General features: G+C 42.0%; 1 protein-coding gene across 1 annotated transcript; it reads left to right on the top strand.

Moving 5' to 3' along the window:
• Positions 1-1,246: 1,246 nt before the first annotated feature.
• LOC311105695 (Na(+)/citrate cotransporter-like) lies at positions 1,247-17,388 on the top strand (the record flags this gene model as incomplete). The annotated part of the gene is made up of 12 exons (XM_084147914.1): positions 1,247-1,348; positions 2,834-2,962; positions 3,995-4,131; positions 9,453-9,670; positions 9,888-10,044; positions 11,717-11,839; positions 11,971-12,183; positions 13,718-13,824; positions 13,970-14,091; positions 15,221-15,382; positions 16,885-17,022; positions 17,263-17,388. The coding sequence occupies 12 exons, from the start codon at positions 1,247-1,249 to the stop codon at positions 17,386-17,388; spliced, it is 1,734 nt and encodes a 577-aa protein (XP_084004040.1).
• Between the last annotated feature and the right edge of the window lie 3,106 nt (positions 17,389-20,494).

Raw genomic sequence — 20,494 nt, 5'->3', positions numbered from 1 at the left:
ATGGGTCTTATGTGGTGGGAAAAAATATGTATCATTTGTAACTGATAAAACATTGATTGGAATAAAATATTGCACCGGACAGATAGAATTACCTCATATATCTCATATAGTTTGTCCATAGAGCTAGTTCACTCTAAAACAGTAGGCTATCTTCTGCATGTTATGTTGGGCCTCTCTTTCGCTATCTCAATGTGCTACTCCTAAGATAAAGGTTAGTCTTGAGAATGACATGCATGGTAAACTCCATATGGTTTAGTGCTATAAAGTCAATGACTAAGCACAATACATTTGAATCTTGTCCAAACAGTTATTGCTTTTGCTGTAATAACATGTAAGACTTGGCTTCAAAAGAAGCAGAAATGTGACTGGGCATGATAGTGGAAAGCCCATATACTGGGTCATAACCCACAGAGATTTGGAAACACTAATTAAAAGTTGTTCAGCTCACCACCAAAGGGAACATTATCATTACTGCTGTCTGTGCAGACCCAGAGGACTATACAGGGAAAGGTCACAGAACATCATGACACTTCATGGCTCATCAAGGTCGGCAGGTATCTTAGTGGTTAAGAGCGTTGTGCCAGTAACCGAAAGGTCGCTGGTTGTAATCCCTGAGCCGACTAGGTGAAAAATCTGTCTGTGCCCTTGAGCAAGGCACTTAACCCTAATTGCTCCTGTAAGTCGCTCTGGATAAGAGCGTCTGCTAAATGACTAAAATGTAAATCAAGCACAATTGAAAACACTATTAGTTTCATGGAGTCCAGAAAGTTAAGATTATTATATTTGTTAAATGTGCTCATAATTTGTTTTTATATTTGAGGTGTACAGGGTTTAATATCTCTGTCCGAATTTGAGTTATCAGTTCCATTTGAAAAAGCTATAATCAATTTAATTAGATAATAAATATTGAGATACTGGTCGTAGTTTACATAATTGTTATTGATTGTTTAATCTCTCTGAAAGAAACAAAATCAGTCATACATTTTAATGCATGTTTTTTGAACAAGTTGTGGTGAAGGTATTCAGGATCCCACCACCGTTAAATCTAGCTTTAGCCTTCTCTCTCTCCGTCTGTCTCCCTCCCATCATTATATGTTCATGAGCTCTCTTCCCTCTCCTATTATCAGCTGCGGGACTCCCCCTTGCTCCCCCTTTCACTTCCTCCCCTCCCCCGACCCGCTCTAAGTAAAACGACGGTCCCTAGTGCTCCAACTTTCTTTGCCTCTGTATCGCCTCAAGTCAAAGGATGGCAGCATTTCTGAAATCCCTTCGGAATCTGAAGAATGAGATTGTTCTATTCTCTACCCCGTTACTTCTTCTCCCGCTGCCTTTAGTCATTGGAACAAAGGTATGTAAATTGTCACATATGTTTTGCACAGATTTACACACACATTTTTATGTTTAAAATATATTTTATGTATCTTGTAAGCAGGTTTTATATTGTTGTTTAATTATATTGTTTATTTGTAAAATGCAAAAGGAGTTGGTAATTTGTATAATTAAATTGATCATAAACCTTCAATTAGACACTTTTTGGAAAATGTACTGAAGCAGGTCTAACTGCATTCTGTGGTTGAGAGACATTTAGTAATCGCATAGGTTTTGTTCAGCCTTGCACCTGTTGATGCCACCTAAACAGTGAGTTGCAGCATGGCAGAAGCTACGTAGAACCATTTTTATATTTATTTAGCAGACACTCTTATCCAGAGCGACTTACAGGAGCAATTAGGGTTAAGTGCCTTGCTCAAGGGCACATTGACAGATTTTTCACCTAGTTAGCTCAGGGTTTTGAACAAGTGACCTTTCGGTTACTGGTCCAACGCTCCTAACCGCTAGGTTACCTGCCGCCCATCATCCCTGTGCCCTGAGACTGTGTCAAAGACAGTAGCCTAATGCTGTTGTTTAAACCCTATATGGCAGGTCATCTCCAGCGTGGGAACGCTAGTTACACTGAATCGTCCTGTCATAGGTTCTCCAAATGGCACCCTATTCACTATAGTGCACTACTTTTTACCATAGCCCCTAGTCAAAAGTAGTGCACTACATAGGGAATAGGGTGCCATTTGGAACGCAGTTTTACATGCCACCGAAGCTGAGACTCTGTCCTAGTGTTGCCACCACTGCATCATGTGTTCTCACACATGGGGCTATAAGCATGTTATCTTTGTCTTATCCTTGGTGTGTAGTTTCAGTGTATCAGAATCAATACCTACTACGTCATCACACCTAATCTGTCATGCACACACACACACACAGACACACACACACACACACATCATAGAGGACTGCTGAGTGATAAGTGTGGACTGATCAGTGTACAGTTGAGACTAACAGGTGCTGCCATGTACTACAACAGTGATCTTTAACCCCAATCAACATATCTCAGTACTAATCAACTATAATCTCTCCAATTTAGGATTATAGTGACTTTTGTGTCATATCATTTTCCTGTCCCTAACAGCAGTACAGATCTGCTATCTTAATTTGATCACTCTGTTGTCGCAGAGAATATTCCTGTGCATAAGGAAATGCAAATTGTAGTGTATTCAGGCCTTTGAAAAGTATTCTAAAGTTGATAATTTCCACTTCAAAATGTCAGACTTGCCCTAACCAAGAATGTATCCACCCCTAAAAAAAGGTCCATTAATTATAATTCCGATAATAATTAACATTTCCTGTTGTTGCAGGATTCTTTTCCTGCTATGAGAAGCAGAGTCAAATTAAGATATTGCATTCGTATGAGCCAGCAGTAATCATTCCCAGGTGTGTTGGATGTTCTGACCTGTTGGTGACCTGTTGGTGACCTGTTGGATCCTATGTATGTGTTGTGCAGGAGGCAGCATGTGCCTATGTGATCATCCTGATGGCAGTGTACTGGTGTACAGAGGCCTTACCGCTGGCTGTCACTGCCCTGCTCCCTGCTGTCCTCTTCCCCATGTTTGGCATCATGCAGTCCAAAGACGTAAGACAGCCTCTACTGCATGCCATGAAGACCTTTCAATAACATGATGAAGAAACTACTATAAAACTGTACTAATGAAACTGTACTATAGTAGCCTACTGATATTCAATATATACTGAACAAAAATATAAACGCAACATGTAAAGTATTGGTCCCATGTTTCATGAGCTGAAATAAAAGGTCCCAGAAATGTTCCATACGCACAAATTTGTTTACATCCCTGTTAGTCAGCATTTCTCCTTTGCCAAGACAATCCATCCACCTGACAGGTGTGGCATATCAAGAAGCTGATTAAACAGCATGATCATTACACAGGTGAACCTTGTGCTGGAGACAATAAAAGGCCACTCTAAAATGTGCAGTTTTGTCACACAACACAACGTCACAGATGTCTCAAGTTTTGAGGGAGCATGCAATTGGCATGCTGACTGCAGGAATGTCCAACAGAGCTGTTGCCAGAGAATGTAATGTTCATTTCTCTACCATAAGCCGCCTCCAACATTGTTTTAGAGAATTTGGCAATACGTCCAACCGGCCTCACAACTGCAGACCATGTGTAACCACGCCAGCCCAGGACCTCCATATCTGGCTTCTTCACCTGCGGGATCGTCTGAGACCAGCCACCCGGACAGCTGATGAAACTGAGGAGTATTTATGTCTGTAATAAAGCCCTTTTGTGGGGAAAAACTAATTCTGATTGGCTGGGTCTGGCTCCCCAGTGGGTGGGCTTGGCTCCCAAGTGGGTGGGCCTATGCCCTCCCAGGCCCACCCAGAGCTGCTTCCCTGCCCAGTCATGTGAAATCCATAGATTAGGGCCTAATGAATTTATTTCAATTGACTGATGTCCTTATATGAACTGTAACTCAGTATAATCGTTGAAATTGTTGCATGTTGCGTTTATATTTTTGTTCAGTATACTTCACAATGGTGTCTGCACATTGTTTTAGTAGATACAGTATTGGTAGATGTTTGCATGAGCTTACACAAATACAATGTGGACCCATGAGTCACTTGTCTGTGTGTGTCTTCCAGGTGTGTATGCAGTACCTGAAGGACACCAACATGCTGTTTGTGGGAGGACTGATGGTGGCGGTGGCAGTGGAGCACTGGAACCTGCACAAACGCATTGCCCTCCGAGTGCTGCTCTTTGTAGGGGTGCGCCCTGCTCTGTGAGTGACCCTCAACTAACTAACTAACTAACTAACTAACTAACTAACTAACTAACTAACTACAGTGCCTTGCAAAATTATTCATCCCCCTTGGCATTTTTCCTATTTTGTTGCATTACAACCTGTAATTTAAATTGATTTTTATTTGGATTTCATGTAATGGACATACACAAAATAGTCCAAATTGGTGAAGTGAAATTTAAAAAATAACGTTTAAAAAAATTCTAAAAAATAAAAGTGGTGCGTGCATATGTATTCACCCACTTTGCTATGAAGTCCCTAAATAAGATCTGGTGCAACCAATTACCTTCAGAAGTCACATACTTATTTAAATAAAGTCCACCTGTGTGCAATCTAAGTGTCACATGATCTCAGTATATATACACCTGTTCTGAAAGGCCCCAGAGTCTGCAACACCACTAAGCAAGGGGCACCACCAAGCAAGCGGCATCATGAAGACCAAGGAGCTCTCCAAACAGGTCAGGGACAAAGTTGTGGATAAGTACAGATCAGGGTAGGGTTATAAAAAAATATCAGAAACTTTGAACATCCCACGGAGCACCATTTAATCCATTATTAAAAAACGGAAAGAATATGGCACCACAACAAACTTGCCAAGAGAGGGACGCCCACAAAAACACACGGACCAGACAAGGATGGCATTAATCAGAGAGGCAACAAAGAGACAAAAGATAACCCTGAAGGAGCTGCAAAGCTCCACAGCAGAGATTAGAGTATCTGTCCATAGGACCACTTTAAGCCGTACATTCCACAGAGCTGGGATTTACGGGAGAGTGGCCAGAAAAAAATAAGCAAACACATTTGGTGTTCGCCAAAAGGCATGTGAGAGACTCCTCAAACATATGGAAGAAGGTACTCTGGTCAGATGAGACTAAAATGTAGGTTTCTGGCCATCAAGGAAAACGCTATGTCTGGCGCAAACCCAACACCTCTCATCACCCCGAGAACGCCATCCAGCATGGTGGTGGCAGCATCATGCTGTGGGGATGTTTGTCATCGGCAGGGACTGGGAAACTGGTCAGAATTGAAGGAATGATGGATGGCGCTAAATACAGGGAAATTCTTGAGGGAAACCTGTTTCAGTCTTCCAGAGATTTGAGACTGGGACGGAGGTTCACCTTCCAGCAGAACAATGACCCTAAGCATACTGCTAAAGCAACACTCGAGTGGTTTAAGGGGAAACATTTACATGTCTTGGAATGGCCTAGTCAAAGCCCAAACCTCAATCCAATTGATAATCTGTGGTATGACTTAAAGATTGCTGTACACCAGCGGAACCCATCCAACTTGAAGGAGCTGGAGCAGTTTTGCCTTGAAGCAAAAATCCCAGTGGCTAGATGTGCCAAGCTTATAGAAACATACCCCAAGAGACATGCAGCTGTAATTGCTGCAAACGGTGGCTCTACAAAGTATTGACTTTGGGGGGGTGAATAGTTATGCACGCTCAAGTTTTCAGTTTTTTTGTCTTATTTCTTGTTTGTTTCACAAAAAAAAATATTTTGCATCTTCAAAGTGGTAGGCATGTTGTGTAAAACAAATGATACAAACCCCCCAAAAATCCATTTTAATTCCAGGTTGTAAGGCAACAAAATAGGAAAAATGCCAAGGGGGGTGAATACTTTTGCAAGCCACTGTAACTAACTAAATTAGCTAACTAACTAACCCATCAATACAAATCCCCTGCTATATCTATCTCTAGAGAAGGGAAATCCGTTCATCTTTATGACTATCTACAGGTACAGTGGGGAAAAAAAGTATTTAGTCAGCCACCAATTGTGCAAGTTCTCCCACTTAAAAAGATGAGAGAGGCCTGTAATTTTCACCATAGGTACACGTCAACTATGACAGACAAAATGAGATTTATTTTCTCCAGAAAATCACATTGTAGGATTTTTTATGAATTTATTTTCAAATTATGGTGGAAAATAAGTATTTGGTCAATAACAAAAGTTTCTCAATACTTTGTTATATACCCTTTGTTGGCAATGACACAGGTCAAACGTTTTCTGTAAGTCTTCACAAGGTTTTCACACACTGTTGCTGGTATTTTGGCCCATTCCTCCATGCAGATCTCCTCTAGAGCAGTGATGTTTTGGGGCTGTCGCTGGGCAACACGGACTTTCAACTCCCTCCAAAGATTTTCTATGGGGTTGAGATCTGGAGACTGGCTAGGCCACTCCAGGACCTTGAAATGCTTCTTACGAAGCCACTCCTTCGTTGCCCGGGCGGTGTGTTTGGGATCATTGTCATGCTGAAAGACCCAGCCACGTTTCATCTTCAATGCCCTTGCTGATGGAAGGAGGTTTTCACTCAAAATCTCACGATACATGGCCCCTTTCATTCTTTCCTTTACACGGATCAGTCATCCTGGTCCCTTTGTAGAAAAACAGCCCCAAAGCATGATGTTTCCAACCCCATGCTTCACAGTAGGTATGGTGTTCTTTGGATGCAACTCAGCATTCTTTGTCCTCCAAACACGACGAGTTGAGTTTTTACCAAAAAGTTCTATTTTGGTTTCATCTGACCATATGACATTCTCCCAATCCTCTTCTGGATCATCCAAATGCACTCTAGCAAACTTCAGACGGGCCTGGACATGAACTGGCTTAAGCAGGGGGACACATCTGGCCCTGCAGGATTTGAATCCCTGGCGGCGTAGTGTGTTACTGATGTTAGGCTTTGTTTCTTTGGTCCCAGCTCCCTGCAGGTCATTCACTAGGTCCCCCCGTGTGGTTCTGGGATTTTTGCTCACCGTTCTTGTGATCATTTTGACCCCACGGGGTGAGATCTTGCGTGGTGCCCCAGATCGAGGGAGATTATCAGTGGTCTTGTATGTCTTCCATTTCCTAATAATTGCTCCCACAGTTGATTTCTTCAAACCAAGCTGCTTACCTATTGCAGATTCAGTCTTCCCAGCCTGGTGCAGGTCTACAATTTTGTTTCTGGTGTCCTTTGACAGCTCTTTGGTCTTGGCCATAGTGGAGTTTGGAGTGTGACTGTTTGAGGTTGTGGACAGGTGTCTTTTATACTGATAACAAGTTCAAACAGGTGCCATTAATACAGGTAACGAGTGGAGGACAGAGGAGCCTCTTAAAGAAGAAGTTACAGGTCTGTGAGAGCCAGAAATCATGCTTGTTTGTAGGTGACCAAATACTTATTTTCCACCATAATTTGCAAATAAATTCATTAAAAATCCTACAATGTGATTTTCTGGATTTTCTTTTCTCAATTTGTCTGTCATAGTTGACGTGTACCTATGATGAAAATTACAGGCCTCTCTCATCTTTTTAAGTGGGAGAACTTGCACAATTGGTGGCTGACTAAATACTTTTTTTCCCCACTGTATATTATATTGTATTGACCTTGCCATTATACAGTTGAAGTCGGAAGTTGACATAAACCTTAGCCAAATACATTTAAACTCAGTTTTTCACAACTCCTGACATTAAATCCTAGTAAAAATCCCTGTCAGTTAGGATCACCACTTTATTTTAAGAATGTGAAATGTCAGAATAATAGTAGAGAGAAGGATTTATTTAAGCTTTTATTTCTTTCATCACATTCCCAGTGGGTCAGAAGTTTACATACACTCAATTAGTATATGGTAGCATTGCCTTTAAATTGTTTAACTTGGGTCAAACGTTTCGGGTAGCCTTCCACAAGCTTCCCACAATAAGTTGGGTGAATTTTGGCCCATTCCTCCTGACAGAGCTGGTGTAACTGAGTCAGGTTTGTAGGCCTCCTTGCTCGCACATGCTTTGCCCACAAATGTTCTATAGGATTGTGATGGCCACTCCAATACCTTGACTTTGTTGTCCTTAAGCCATTTTGCCACAACTTTGGAAGTATGCTTGGGGTCATTGTCCATTTGGAAGACCCAAGCTTTAACTTCCTGACTGATGTCTTGAGATGTTGCTTCAATATATCCACATAATTTTCCTTCCTCATGATGCCATCTATTTTGTGAAGTGCACCAGTCCCTCCTGCAGCAATGCACCCCCACAGCATGATGCTGCCACCCCCGTGCTTTACGGTTGGGATGGTGTTCTTCGGCTTGCAAGTCCCCCTTTGTCCTCCAAACATAACGATGGTCATTATGGCCAAACAGTTCTATTTTTGTTTCATCAGACCAGAGGACATTTCTCCAAAAAGTACGATCTTTGTCCCCATGTGCAGTTGCAAACAGTAGTCTGGCTTTTTTATGGCGGTTTTGGAGCAGTGGCTTCTTCCTTGCTGAGCGGCCTTTCAGGTTATGTCGATATAGGACTCATTTTACTGTGGATATAGATACTTTTGTACCTGTTTCCTCCAGCATCTTTACAAGGTCCTTTGTTGTTGTTCTGGGATTGATTTGCACTTTTCGCACCAAAGTATGTTCATCTCTACGAGACAGAACTCTCCTTCCTGAGCGGTATGACGGCTACGTGGTCCCATGGTGTTTATACTTGCGTACTATTGTTTGTACAGATGAACGTGATACCTTCAGGTGTTTGGAAATTGCTCCCAAGGATGAACCAGACTTGTGGAGGTCTACAATTTTTTTTCTTGACTGATTTGTTTTCATTTTCCCATGATGTCAAGCAAAGAGGCACTGAGTTTGAAGTTAGGCCTTGAAATACATCCACAGGTACACCTCCAATTGACTCAAATGATGTCAATTAGCCTATCAGAAGCTTCTAAAGCCATGACACCATTTTCTGGAATTTTCCAAGCTGTTTAAAGGCACAGTCAACTTAGTGTATGTAAACTACTGACCCACTGGAATTGTGATACAGTGAATTATAAGTGAAATAATCTGTCTGTAAACAATTGTTGGAAAAATTACTTGTGTCATGCACGAAGTAGATGTCCTAACCGACTTGACAAAACTATAGTTTGTAAACAATACATTTGTGGAGTGGTTGAAAAACGAGTTTTAATGACTCCAACCTAAGTGTATGTAAACTTCCGACTTCAACTGTACATGATGTGGACACATTACCTAACATTTCACTCTCTCTGTGTCAGAGGGTATTCTGCCTTTTACTTGGTCTGATCCATCTCAGTAAAGCCCATTGAGACACTTTGCCAATTTTATGCATAGATGAATATAACATTTTATAAGCCTTGTTATAAGACCTTCTTAAAGCTCATACATGCTTATAACAAGTTATAAAGCATTAAACCTGTATGCTATGCTTTAAGTAAAGTGTTACAGAATATTCTTATTCCACATTTCTTTGCTGAGGCCTGTGTTTCCTCCATGGAGATCCTATAATTGCTATGATTCTCTGTCATTCTATGATTTCCTCTCTTTCCAGTCTGATGCTGGGCTTCATGGGGGTGACAGCCTTCCTGTCCATGTGGATCAGTAACACAGCCACCACAGCCATGATGGTACCCATCGTCCAGGCTGTTCTGGAGCAGCTCAACAACTACAAAGAGACTGAGATGCCTGTGATCCTCAGTACTGAGGAGGGTACCCAGCTTCAGGACACCACTGACAGCAAACAAACAGAGAAACAGGCAGAGGGACATGGTGAGCACTGAGCAGAGAAGGACAAATTAATGAACAGTTCATTTGTGCGTTTAATGAAAGGGGTTATTATCCATTGAATGAGCTCGGGGACCATGTAAGCTTATTAGGGAGCATATGTATGAGCAGTGTGCATTGCAAATGTTTGCTTTGAGACTATTTGGGCTATGTTAACGTTCCTATTTGGACTGTGTTTGTCCAGTTGTGGTGACCTGTTTAGACCCGTTTATGGAGGCTATCCAGCGTAAGGAGGCTGCAGACAAGAAGAAGATGTGTAAGGGCATGACGCTGTGTGTCTGCTACGCTGCCAGCATCGGGGGCACTGCCACCCTCACAGGGACTGGACCCAACCTGGTGCTCAAGGGACAGATGAACCAGTGGGTACTTTCAGCTATGGATTGTGTCCTCAGTGTATTTCAGTACTTTCAGCTATGGATTGTGTCCTCAGTGTATTTCAGTACTTTCAGCTATGGATTGTGTCCTCAGTGTATTTCAGTACTTTCAGCTATGGATTGTGTCCTCAGTGTATTTCAGTACTTTCAGCTATGGATTGTGTCCTCAGTGTATTTCAGTACTTTCAGCTATGGATTGTGTCCTCAGTGTATTTCAGTACTTTCAGCTATGGATTGTGTCCTCAGCAGTGGCGGCTCCTGAAAAAATTCTCAGGAGGGGCAATTTTTCTGATGATTTAGGTGACCTACACACATTTTTAAAAAGATATGTCCAGCAACAACATGAAGACAGGGGCAGCATATAAGTCAATACCAGAAGCATTTATTGACTGATCTCAAAAGTGTTGGCTTACAAAAGCAAAATAAGTTATCACAGTAAAAATAATCAAGGGTGTTCTTTCACATTCCTCAACACTGCATAAACAATATGTATGGCTTTGTAAAAATGAACAACCATATTCTGGCCAATTGTATAGATTTGTAAATATGAACAACCATATTCTGGCCAATTGTATAGATTTGTAAAAATGAACATGAACAGATTTTTTTATTTTTTTATTCCTCTTTTTAGTCAGCTTTAGAATGTGTTCATACACTTATGAGCACCACTGTACAGTACACATAGTATATAAAATAAGATAGATTACACCACTGGCCATATATAATGACAATAATGTAATTTCAAACACAAATGCAGTCTCCTTTCATGCATACATTTTCAAATAAAGCTCTGCTTTGAGAAAGATCGAATGATATTGTTTAATCTTTATCTTACCTTATGGCCTGCACACTGCTTGCGAAGCTGTCGAGGGCACGTTTGATAAAGACAGCATCGATGTCCTTATTCTGTAGCTTCTGGTACGGTGGGCTGGTCAAATGAACCCAATGAACCCGTCCGGATGGCTTCAAAACATTCTATGAGGTCGTCTCGATTCTCGTAGACAGTGTTCACGACTCTGCTGTTGCTAACCTCATCGTTGTGGCGGCGGACAGCTAGCCTGTATCCCTCATCCAGTTGAGTGGCAATATTCACTCTCACCAAAGCAGACAATCTCAAACAGCTATCAATGTGGGTCTTTGACAGCTCATTTTTCTTAATCTTTTCTGAAAGATGGTGCATGTCGGTTACACCAGTCGCTGTCCAAGCGTTGCTGTCTGCCGTTCATGGTTACGTTACGTTACGTATGACGAAAGCGCGTAAGTGCAAGCCCTCAGACACCCATAGAGAATGTATTGAAAGCTCAGAAATTTGAAAAAAAAATATTTTACATTAGAGGCTATGAGAGACTTCTGGGCGATTTTCAACCTGACTGAAATCGCCCCAAAACGGGCGGGGACATTTGAAGCACGACTTTAGCCTGATTGGACATTTAGTGGCTGGCAGATCAGACGTGAACACTGAACTACTGTTGCCATGATATAATTGATTAGAAAAAAAATCCCTTCCTTTTCCCGTTTGGCAGTGCGTCGCCCATATCGCCCTATTGAACACACCGCCCATGGTCCTCAGTGTATTTCAGTACTTTCAAATCATGTATCTTTCAAATCATATTTTTCTTTATGCGTTAATGTTAATAATATTTTATCTTTCCCTCAGGCTGTTTCCTGACAATGGAGATGTCATCAATTTTGCGTCCTGGTTCGGCTTTGCTTTCCCCAACATGATCCTGATGCTGACCCTGGCTTGGCTCTGGCTGCAGTTTGTCTTCATGGGATTCAAGTGAGTTTCAGATCATAAGATGATGTTTTATCTTTCAGTCAGAGATCATCCTCATTCATCACTCTACTGAATTCGATTTACTGCTGAATCACCCTATAAGCCTAAACCCCTTTCTCTCCCTCCATTCCCAGTTTTAAGAAGACGTGGGGCTGTGGGTCAGCGAAGACAGAGAAAGAGATAGCTGTATATAATGTGATCAAGGAGCAGCATCGTCAGCTGGGCTCAATGTCTTTTGGAGAGCTGAGTGTGCTGGGTCTGTTCAGTTGTCTGGTGGTTCTGTGGTTCACCAGAGATCCTGGCTTCGTGGCAGGCTGGGCCACATACATCTTCAACGCTGACGCAGAGTACGGCCCTTTACTCTTCATAAATACTACACAGTACATACACAGCATATTACACAGGCCTGGTATACTTTTCAAATGGCATTCTATTCCCTTTATAGTTCACTACTTTTGACCAGGGCCCATATTGCTCTGGTCAAAAGTAGTGAGCCATAAAGGGAATATGGTGCCATTTGAGACGCAGCCCTAATCAATACAAAAAAAGACTTGAGACCGTTACAAAAACATTAGATTGACAAATTATACACTATATATACAAACGTATGTGGACACCTGTTCAAATTAGTGGATTTGGCTATTTACAGGTGTATAGAATTGAGCACACAGCCATGCAATCTCCATATACAAACATTGGCAGTAGAATGGCCTTACTGAAGAGCTCAGTGACTTTCAACGTGGCACTGTCATAGGATGCCACCTTTCCAACAAGTCAGTTTGTCAAATTTCTGCCCTGCTAGAGCTGCCCCGGTCAACTGTAAGTCCTGTTATTTGTCAATGCTGTTATTGTGAAGTGGAAACGTCTAGGAGCAACAACGGCTCAGCCGCGAAGTGGTAGGCCACACAAGCTCACAGAACGGGACACTCACTACCGAGTTCCAAACTGCCTCTGGAAGCAACGTCAGCATAAGAACTGTTCATCGGGAGCTTCATGAAATGGGTTTCCATGGCCGAGCAGCCGCACACAAGCCTAAGATCACCATGTGCAATGACAAGCGTCGGCTGGAGTGGTGTAAAGCTCGCCGCCATTGGACTCTGGAGCAGTGGAAACGCGTTCTCTGGAGTGATTAATCACGCTTCACCATCTGGCAGTCCTACGGATTAATCTGGATTTGGCAGATGCCAGGAGAACGCTACCTGTCCCAATGCATAGTGGCAACTGTAAAATTTGGTGGAGGTGGAATAATGGTCTGGGGCTGTTTTCCACGGTTCAGGCTAGGCCCCTTAGTTCCAGTGAAGGGAAATCTTAACGCTACAGCGTATAATGACAATCTAGACAATTCTGTGCTTCCAACTTTGTGGCAAACAGTTTGGGGAAGGCCCTTTCCTGTTTCAGCATGACAATGCCTCCGTGCACAAAGCGAGGTCCATACAGAAATAGTTTGTCGAGATTGGTGTGGAAGAACTTGACTGGCCTGCACAGAGCCCTGACCTCAACCCCATTGAACACCTTTGGGATGAATTGGAATGCGGATTGTGAGCCAGGCCTAATCACCCAACATCAGTGCCCGACCTCACTAATGCTCTTGTGGCTGAATGGAAGCAAGTCCCTGCAGCAATGTTCCAACATCTAGTGGAAATCCTTCCCAGAAGAGTGGAGGCTGTTATAGCAGCAAAGGGGGGACCAAATCCATATTAATGCCCATGATTGTGGAATGAGATGTTCGACGAGCAGGTGTTCACATACTTTTGGTCATGTAGTGTATCTCACTTCCCACATACTTCAATACTTCACAAGAATAAATAAGCAAGAAAACATGAATTGTGTGTCTGAATGCTGACAGATAGTCACGCTATCTTTATCCGTTCTTCCCTCCAGGTATGTAACTGATGCCACAGTGGCAGTGTTCATCGCTGTCCTTCTCTTTGTCCTGCCTTCCAAGGCCCCACGCTTCTGCTGCAGGAGGTCCCAAAGCTTTGACACTGGTAAACCATGTTTTTAAACCACACATAAAATGTAACAATCACGGTACCTGATCTTGAGTATGCTACTTTAGTATCTAAGGATATGAAGACTTGAAGACCATTACAATGGCATGTCTGTAACAGTGATTTGTTAACCCCTCTACAGAGCACCAGCACCCGGCTGGCTCCACACCAGCTCTGCTTACTTGGAAGGTGGCCCAGAAGAAGTTACCCTGGAGCATCGTTCTCCTCTTGGGGGGAGGGTTCGCCCTGGCCAAAGGCAGTGAGGTGAGAGACAGGGCCAGTATGTACATACATGTACAGATGTAGGATCACCCTGTTGCAGGATAACTTTCCTGACATGCAGGAAATGTAAAACGTGTAGTGTATTTGAGGTTTACAAAAGGCTTCTGAAGTTTGTACGAAAAATTTGTCAACCCCTATAAAAATGTTAGTTCATTATAAATCACATAATAATTCATTTCCTGTTGCTACAGGATTATTTTCTTGCTGTAGCAAACTGGCTCAAATTAAGATTATATATATGTATGGTGTAATCTTTGGTTGCTTTCCACAGAAACTTTTTAACCAAAAAAGTCAGATCCCCACTGAGAATTGAATCATCCCACATTTCATCGGGATCTTTGTGACAAAGTGACATTTTTGCTTAGTCAACATAGCTCTACCCTGTTCACTTCCCAAGTACAATGAAACATATGGCATATAATGTGGGATGACACATGTAACATATCAGCTGCTTACTTAGCCACTAAAGTACACTAAAATCCACCTTTCTGTCTTTGCATACCGTACACAGTATGTACAGGTAACTGCCAAAATAAAGGAAACGAAACACCAACATAAAGTGTATTAATAGGGCGTTAGGCCACAACGAGCACAAAGCGTCTTGGCATAGTTTCTACAAGTGTCTGGAACTCTATTGGAGGGATGAGACACCATTCTTCCACGAGAAATTTCATATTTTGGTGTTTTGTTGATGGTGATGGAAAACGCTGTCTCTGGCGCCACTCCAGAATCTCCCATATGTGGGTTGAGATCTGGTGACTGAGACACACACAAACACAAATACACACACACACACACACACACATACACACACACACACACACACACACACACACACACACACGCACACACTTTAAACCCCCTATGCTCCTTTGAAACCCCTCTTTCAAAGTCACTGAGATCTCTTCTTCTAGCCATGGTAGCCAAAATAACGGGCAACTGTGCATTTTTTTACATGACCCTAAGCAAGTGTTTCCTTTATTTTGGTAGTTACAGTACTTGTACATATATAGATGTATGTGGGTCTGGTAATGTATCCGACACCATATGAAGAGTGCCATGGTTGTTTGAGACTGATTGTATGGTTATGGTTATGTATGTGCCCCTGCAGGAGTCAGGTCTGTCTAAGTGGATGGGGGACCAGATGACTCCCCTCCACACCATCCCACCCTGGGCCATCGCTATCATCCTGTGTCTGCTGATCGCCATCTTCACAGAGTGCACCAGTAACGTGGCCACGGCCACTCTCTTCCTACCTGTCCTCGCCTCAATGGTAAGACTCAACACGCCGCTATGTATTAATAACACAATACTAGGCCCTACTACACAATACTACACAATACTACACCACTACACAATACTACACAATACTTCATAATACTACACTACTGCACAATACTACACAATACTGCAATCCTACACAATACTACAATACTACACAATATTACAATACTACACAATACTACACAATACTACAATACTATACAATGCTACACTACAACACAATATTACAGTATTACACAACTGGAAGCAGGAATACAATAGCTATCCAGTCTGGTAAACTGCTCTGACACGCAGACACGTACAGTACATGCAGCAGTAGTAGTAGACTACTTGCAATGGGCTGAACACTGTAGCTCCTTGTTGTGAAGTACAGTATTTACCAGTGTAAGCTCATTCAGAAATCTCCCCTATAGGAGTGTAGCACTGAAACTACTCCCAGTGGAAGCCGGCCTACATGTCCTTGTTTGGTTGCCCTGGCCTGTAGTTGTTAGTCATTTGGGATGAATACATTTGGTCCCCTTCCCTGGGCCCCTCCTTCTATAGCCACCCTGCCAAACACACCAATTGAGCTCCGTGGCTTGTCCTGGTGCCCACCCCCATCCACACTGATGAATGGTATCACTGTGCCCAGTGCCCAAGCACTCAGCGAGGATCCAAGCTGGGCCATGCCAGAATGTTCCAAGCTGGGGTATAGAGAGAGGGATTTATTGAGGTCAAAGCCAACAGGAGTGCATGAAAATGACATAAGTTTAGAAAAGGGTGAGTGAAAGAGCGAGAAGGATAGGAAGAAAAATGGGGTTAGTGAACCAACTACTACTTACAGGGAAGTCTGGGAAAGAGACGCTGCTAGGATGTGTGCTTTTGTGTCTAGCTGCTTGTTTTATGTCTGTATTGTCTTTCCAAACTGCTACAAAAATGAATCCAACTAAATGATATAATATCCATTATATCCGTTGAGGAAAAGCCTGCCAGAGGAATGAGAATTATGACATGAAAAATAATCTCAGCCAGTATTAATCTCAGCCATTATTAATTTTCAAACTACAGAGGCTTCCATTCTAATCTATGTTTTGCTATTACACTGTGGTTCTACACCTTTCTGGAGACATCTGTGGTGCGTTTCCATTTTGCCTGCCTGCCATGACTCAGACCCCAAACAACTTAGCATGCATAAGAACTACATCTTAATTACACACGCCTAATGGACGATTTTGAACCCTAGAATTACAAACACTAAAATCAGATAGTTATGAGCAAGTGATTACGGTGCAGAAAAGCAGCACCACAGACTAGAGTGTTGTCATTAGGGATGTGTCCCAAATGGCACCCTATTCTGTATATAGTGCACTACTTTTGACTAGGGTGCATGGCCTCTGGTCAAAAGTAGTGCACTATGTAGGGAAAAGGGTGCCATTTGGGACTCATTCTAGGAGTGTCCTCCTCAGCCCAGGCGCAGACAGCTGAAGATGTGTGTCTGTGTGTTTATTTCAGTCCCAGTCCATTGGAATGAATCCTCTGTACGTCATGGTGCCTTGTACTCTCAGCGCCTCCTTTGCCTTCATGTTACCTGTGGCCACACCGCCCAATGCTATCGTCTTCTCATATGGCTACCTCAAGGTTTCTGACATGGTGAGTTAAAGTACATCATTCAATAAAGAGAATATGATCTACTGCACTGTCAATCTTATTATTCATTAACAAAAATCAATAATAGCAAAAAAATCCTAAATCAATTTAGGAAAATTCTTAATGTGTCATTTACTAATAATTTGAGGACAATTGTCCTAGGCCACATATCATTTGATTGCCTTTCCAGTATGAATGATTGCAAACAGAACTTGAAATTCATTGCACCTCTCTCTCTCCCAGGCTAGGACAGGTATAGTAATGAACATCATCGGCATCCTGTGCATCACTCTGGCCATCAACAGCTGGGGCAGGGCCATGTTCCACCTAGATACATTCCCTACCTGGGCCAACACTACTGGGGTGTGAGGACCCCGAGGGGCCCCGGGCCAGGCCATGAAGAACGCAGAAAGAGGGCCCCTCATGTGCCAGGGGCCTCTGGCGAGAACGTGACTGGTCGTGTTTGGGTGTTGGGAGAAAAGCCACGTAGCTTCCATTACAAAGGACACTTGAATCACCCTGTGGAAAGAGAGAATGGATGGATGCATGGATGGATGGATGGATGGATGGATGGGTGGATGGGTGGGTGGAGGGGTTTAACTGGAGAGAAGAGTGATGAAGGGTTAAAGTAGCACTACTGTACTTTTAATGCTGTAATGTGTTATGCAGAGTATGTCCAGTTCCATTTAAAATGCCCAAGTATTATCTCTATCAAATGAACATGTTCTCAACTTCTCACTCTCAGAAGTAGCTTCTGCCTCATATTTGTTGGTCTGTTTATATCTCAAGACCCACAGTTGCTTAAAATCCATTTGGGGTTTAAGGTTTTTGATCAACTGTTCATTTGCACAAAATAGCTTGTGAACTCTGTGACCAAACATTGTATACCATCTTCTCTTTTTGCTAATCTTAGTATTAGATGAACTTGTTTTGATTTTGCTCGTACTCACCGGTGAAACATGGTGCATTGTACTTCTGATGCCACTTGAACTTTGAATACTGTATGACTGTATAACTTGAGATCCCTCTGTACACACTTTTCTAAACTTTAATCATTGGGGCTGGAAAATGCAAACATGTTTCTCCTTTGTTATAACAGTAATATAATATGTAATTCAATACTTTTTATTGAATTATTGTAATATTATCTTGATCAAAAGTTGTATATTTATGAGATGTAATATAGTTTATAGTGTATTGGTGTTTGCTCCTGCACACTCTGAAATGGCCAAAATGTCAAAGGTCATGTCTGGGCTGCTTGCATGTAAAGTCAGAGATGGATACAAGTACAAAATACAATTACAGAATACAATTACAGAATACAATTACAAAATACCATAAAGATCAATGTATCAAAATAAACAACAAAATACTTGTATTTTGAAATGTATTTAATTAAAATACATTTGTTTTGTATTTTAAAATACAGAAATACTTTTGCAAGTAGCCGGCCCGAACAGCAACAACATTCTTAGTAACGGTTACAGAAACATTTTACTTGCTATGACTGTGATATGTTGTTGTTTATCTACCTTAGTTGAATGCACTGACTGTATATGTGAAAATGAACATACCAAAATGAAGTACAAAGCACACTGGGTATTATTATTGGCCTTGTTTAGGGGTCATGTCTAGATGGGATACAGCTTAACCTAATTCTTCTAACCTGCTACGTGAATTCTCCTAACCTGCTGCGTAAGTTCTCCTAAACTTGCTATGAGCTCATTTTTACATACACATTTATATTTAATTCATTTAGTAGACGCTCTTATCACACCATTGTGCTATCAGACTTCTGATACCAATGCAAGGTGAAAGGGAGCCACAAAATGGTGAACCGCTATAAAAAATGAAAATACAAATCACAGCTCTTGAAAGTATCTTGTTACAAAATACATTGGAGTGTAGTTCAGCCCAGTGTGATACCAATTACAATATACATTTCTGTGTACAGTGTCTTATAGGTTCATGCAATCATGTATACAGATTTCAGTGGTTTGATACACTGTTACAAACTGATCGTGTGAAATAAATACAACTAAGAGGAAAATAAAGTATGTATTCATCTTAACGGACCAAATATGTATTTTTATTCATAATTGTTATGTGTATATCAAACAATCTCATTCACTAAAAAGAACAGTACATTTTGTTAGTGTTACCTGGGAAGCATAATGTTGCCTAACCTTACAGTGGCTTGCAAATGTATTCACCCCCCTTGGCATTTTTCCTATTTTGTTGCCTTACAACCTGGAATTAAAATAGATTTTGGGGGGGTTTGTATCATTTGATATACACAACATGCCTACCACTTTGAAGATGCAAAATATATTTTTTTACTTGAGCATGCATAACTATTCACCCCCAAAGTCAATAGTTTGTAGAGCCACCTTTTGCAGCAATTACAGCTGCAAGTCTCTTGGGGTATGTCTCTATAAGGTTGGCACATCTAGCCACTGGGACTTTTGCCCATTCTTCAAGGCAAAACTGCTCCAGCTCCTTCAAGTTGGGTGGGTTCCACTGGTGTACAGCAATCTTTAAGTCATACCACAGATTCTCAATTGGATTGAGGTCTTGGCTTTGACTAGGCCATTCCAAGACATGTAAATGTTTCCCCTTAAACCACTCGAGTATTGCTTTAGCAGTATGCTTAGGGTCATTGTTCTGCTGGAAGGTGAACCTCCGTCCCAGTCTCAAATCTCTGGAAGACTGAAACAGGTTTCCCTCAAGAATTTCCCTGTATTTAGCGCCATCCATCACTCCTTTAATTCTGACCAGTTTCCCAGCCCCTGCCAATGAAAAACATCCCCACAGCATGATGCTGCCACCACCATGCTTCACTGTGGGGATGGTGTTCTCAGAGTGATGAGAGGTGTTGGGTTTGCGCCAGACATAGCGTTTTCCTTGATGGCCAAAAAGCTATATTTTAGTCTCATCTGACCAGAGTACATTCTTCCATATGTTTGGGGAGTCTCCCACATGCATTTTGGCAAACACCAAACGTGTTTGCTTATTTTTTTCTTTAAGCAATGGCTTTTTTCTGGCCACTCTTCCGTAAAGCCCAGCTCTGTGGAGTGTATGGCTTAAAGTGGTCCTATGGACAGATACTCAAATCTCCACTGTGGAGCTTTGCAGCTCCTTCAGGGTTATCTTTGGTCTCTTTGTTGCCTCTCTGATTAATGCCCTCATTGCCTGGTCCATGAGTTTTGGTGGGCGGCCCTCTCTTGGTAGGTTTGTTGTGATGCCATATTCTTTCCATTTTTTAATAATGGATTTAATGGTGCTCCGTGGGATGTTCAAAGTTTCTGATATTTTTTTATAACCCAACCCTGATCTGTACTTCTCCACAACTTTGTCCCTGACCTGTTTGGAGAGCTCCTTGGTCTTCATGGTGCCGCTTGCTTGGTGGTGCCCCTTGCTTAGTGGTGTTGCAGACTCTGGGGCCTTTCAGAATAGAGGTATATATACTGAGATC

This window comes from Coregonus lavaretus (assembly GCF_964263955.1).
Source record: "Coregonus lavaretus genome assembly, chromosome: 30".
Classification (NCBI taxonomy): Eukaryota; Metazoa; Chordata; class Actinopteri; order Salmoniformes; family Salmonidae; genus Coregonus; species Coregonus lavaretus.
The sequence above is the reverse complement of the archived record's forward strand: the minus strand, read 5'-3'. Positions and strand labels throughout refer to the sequence as shown.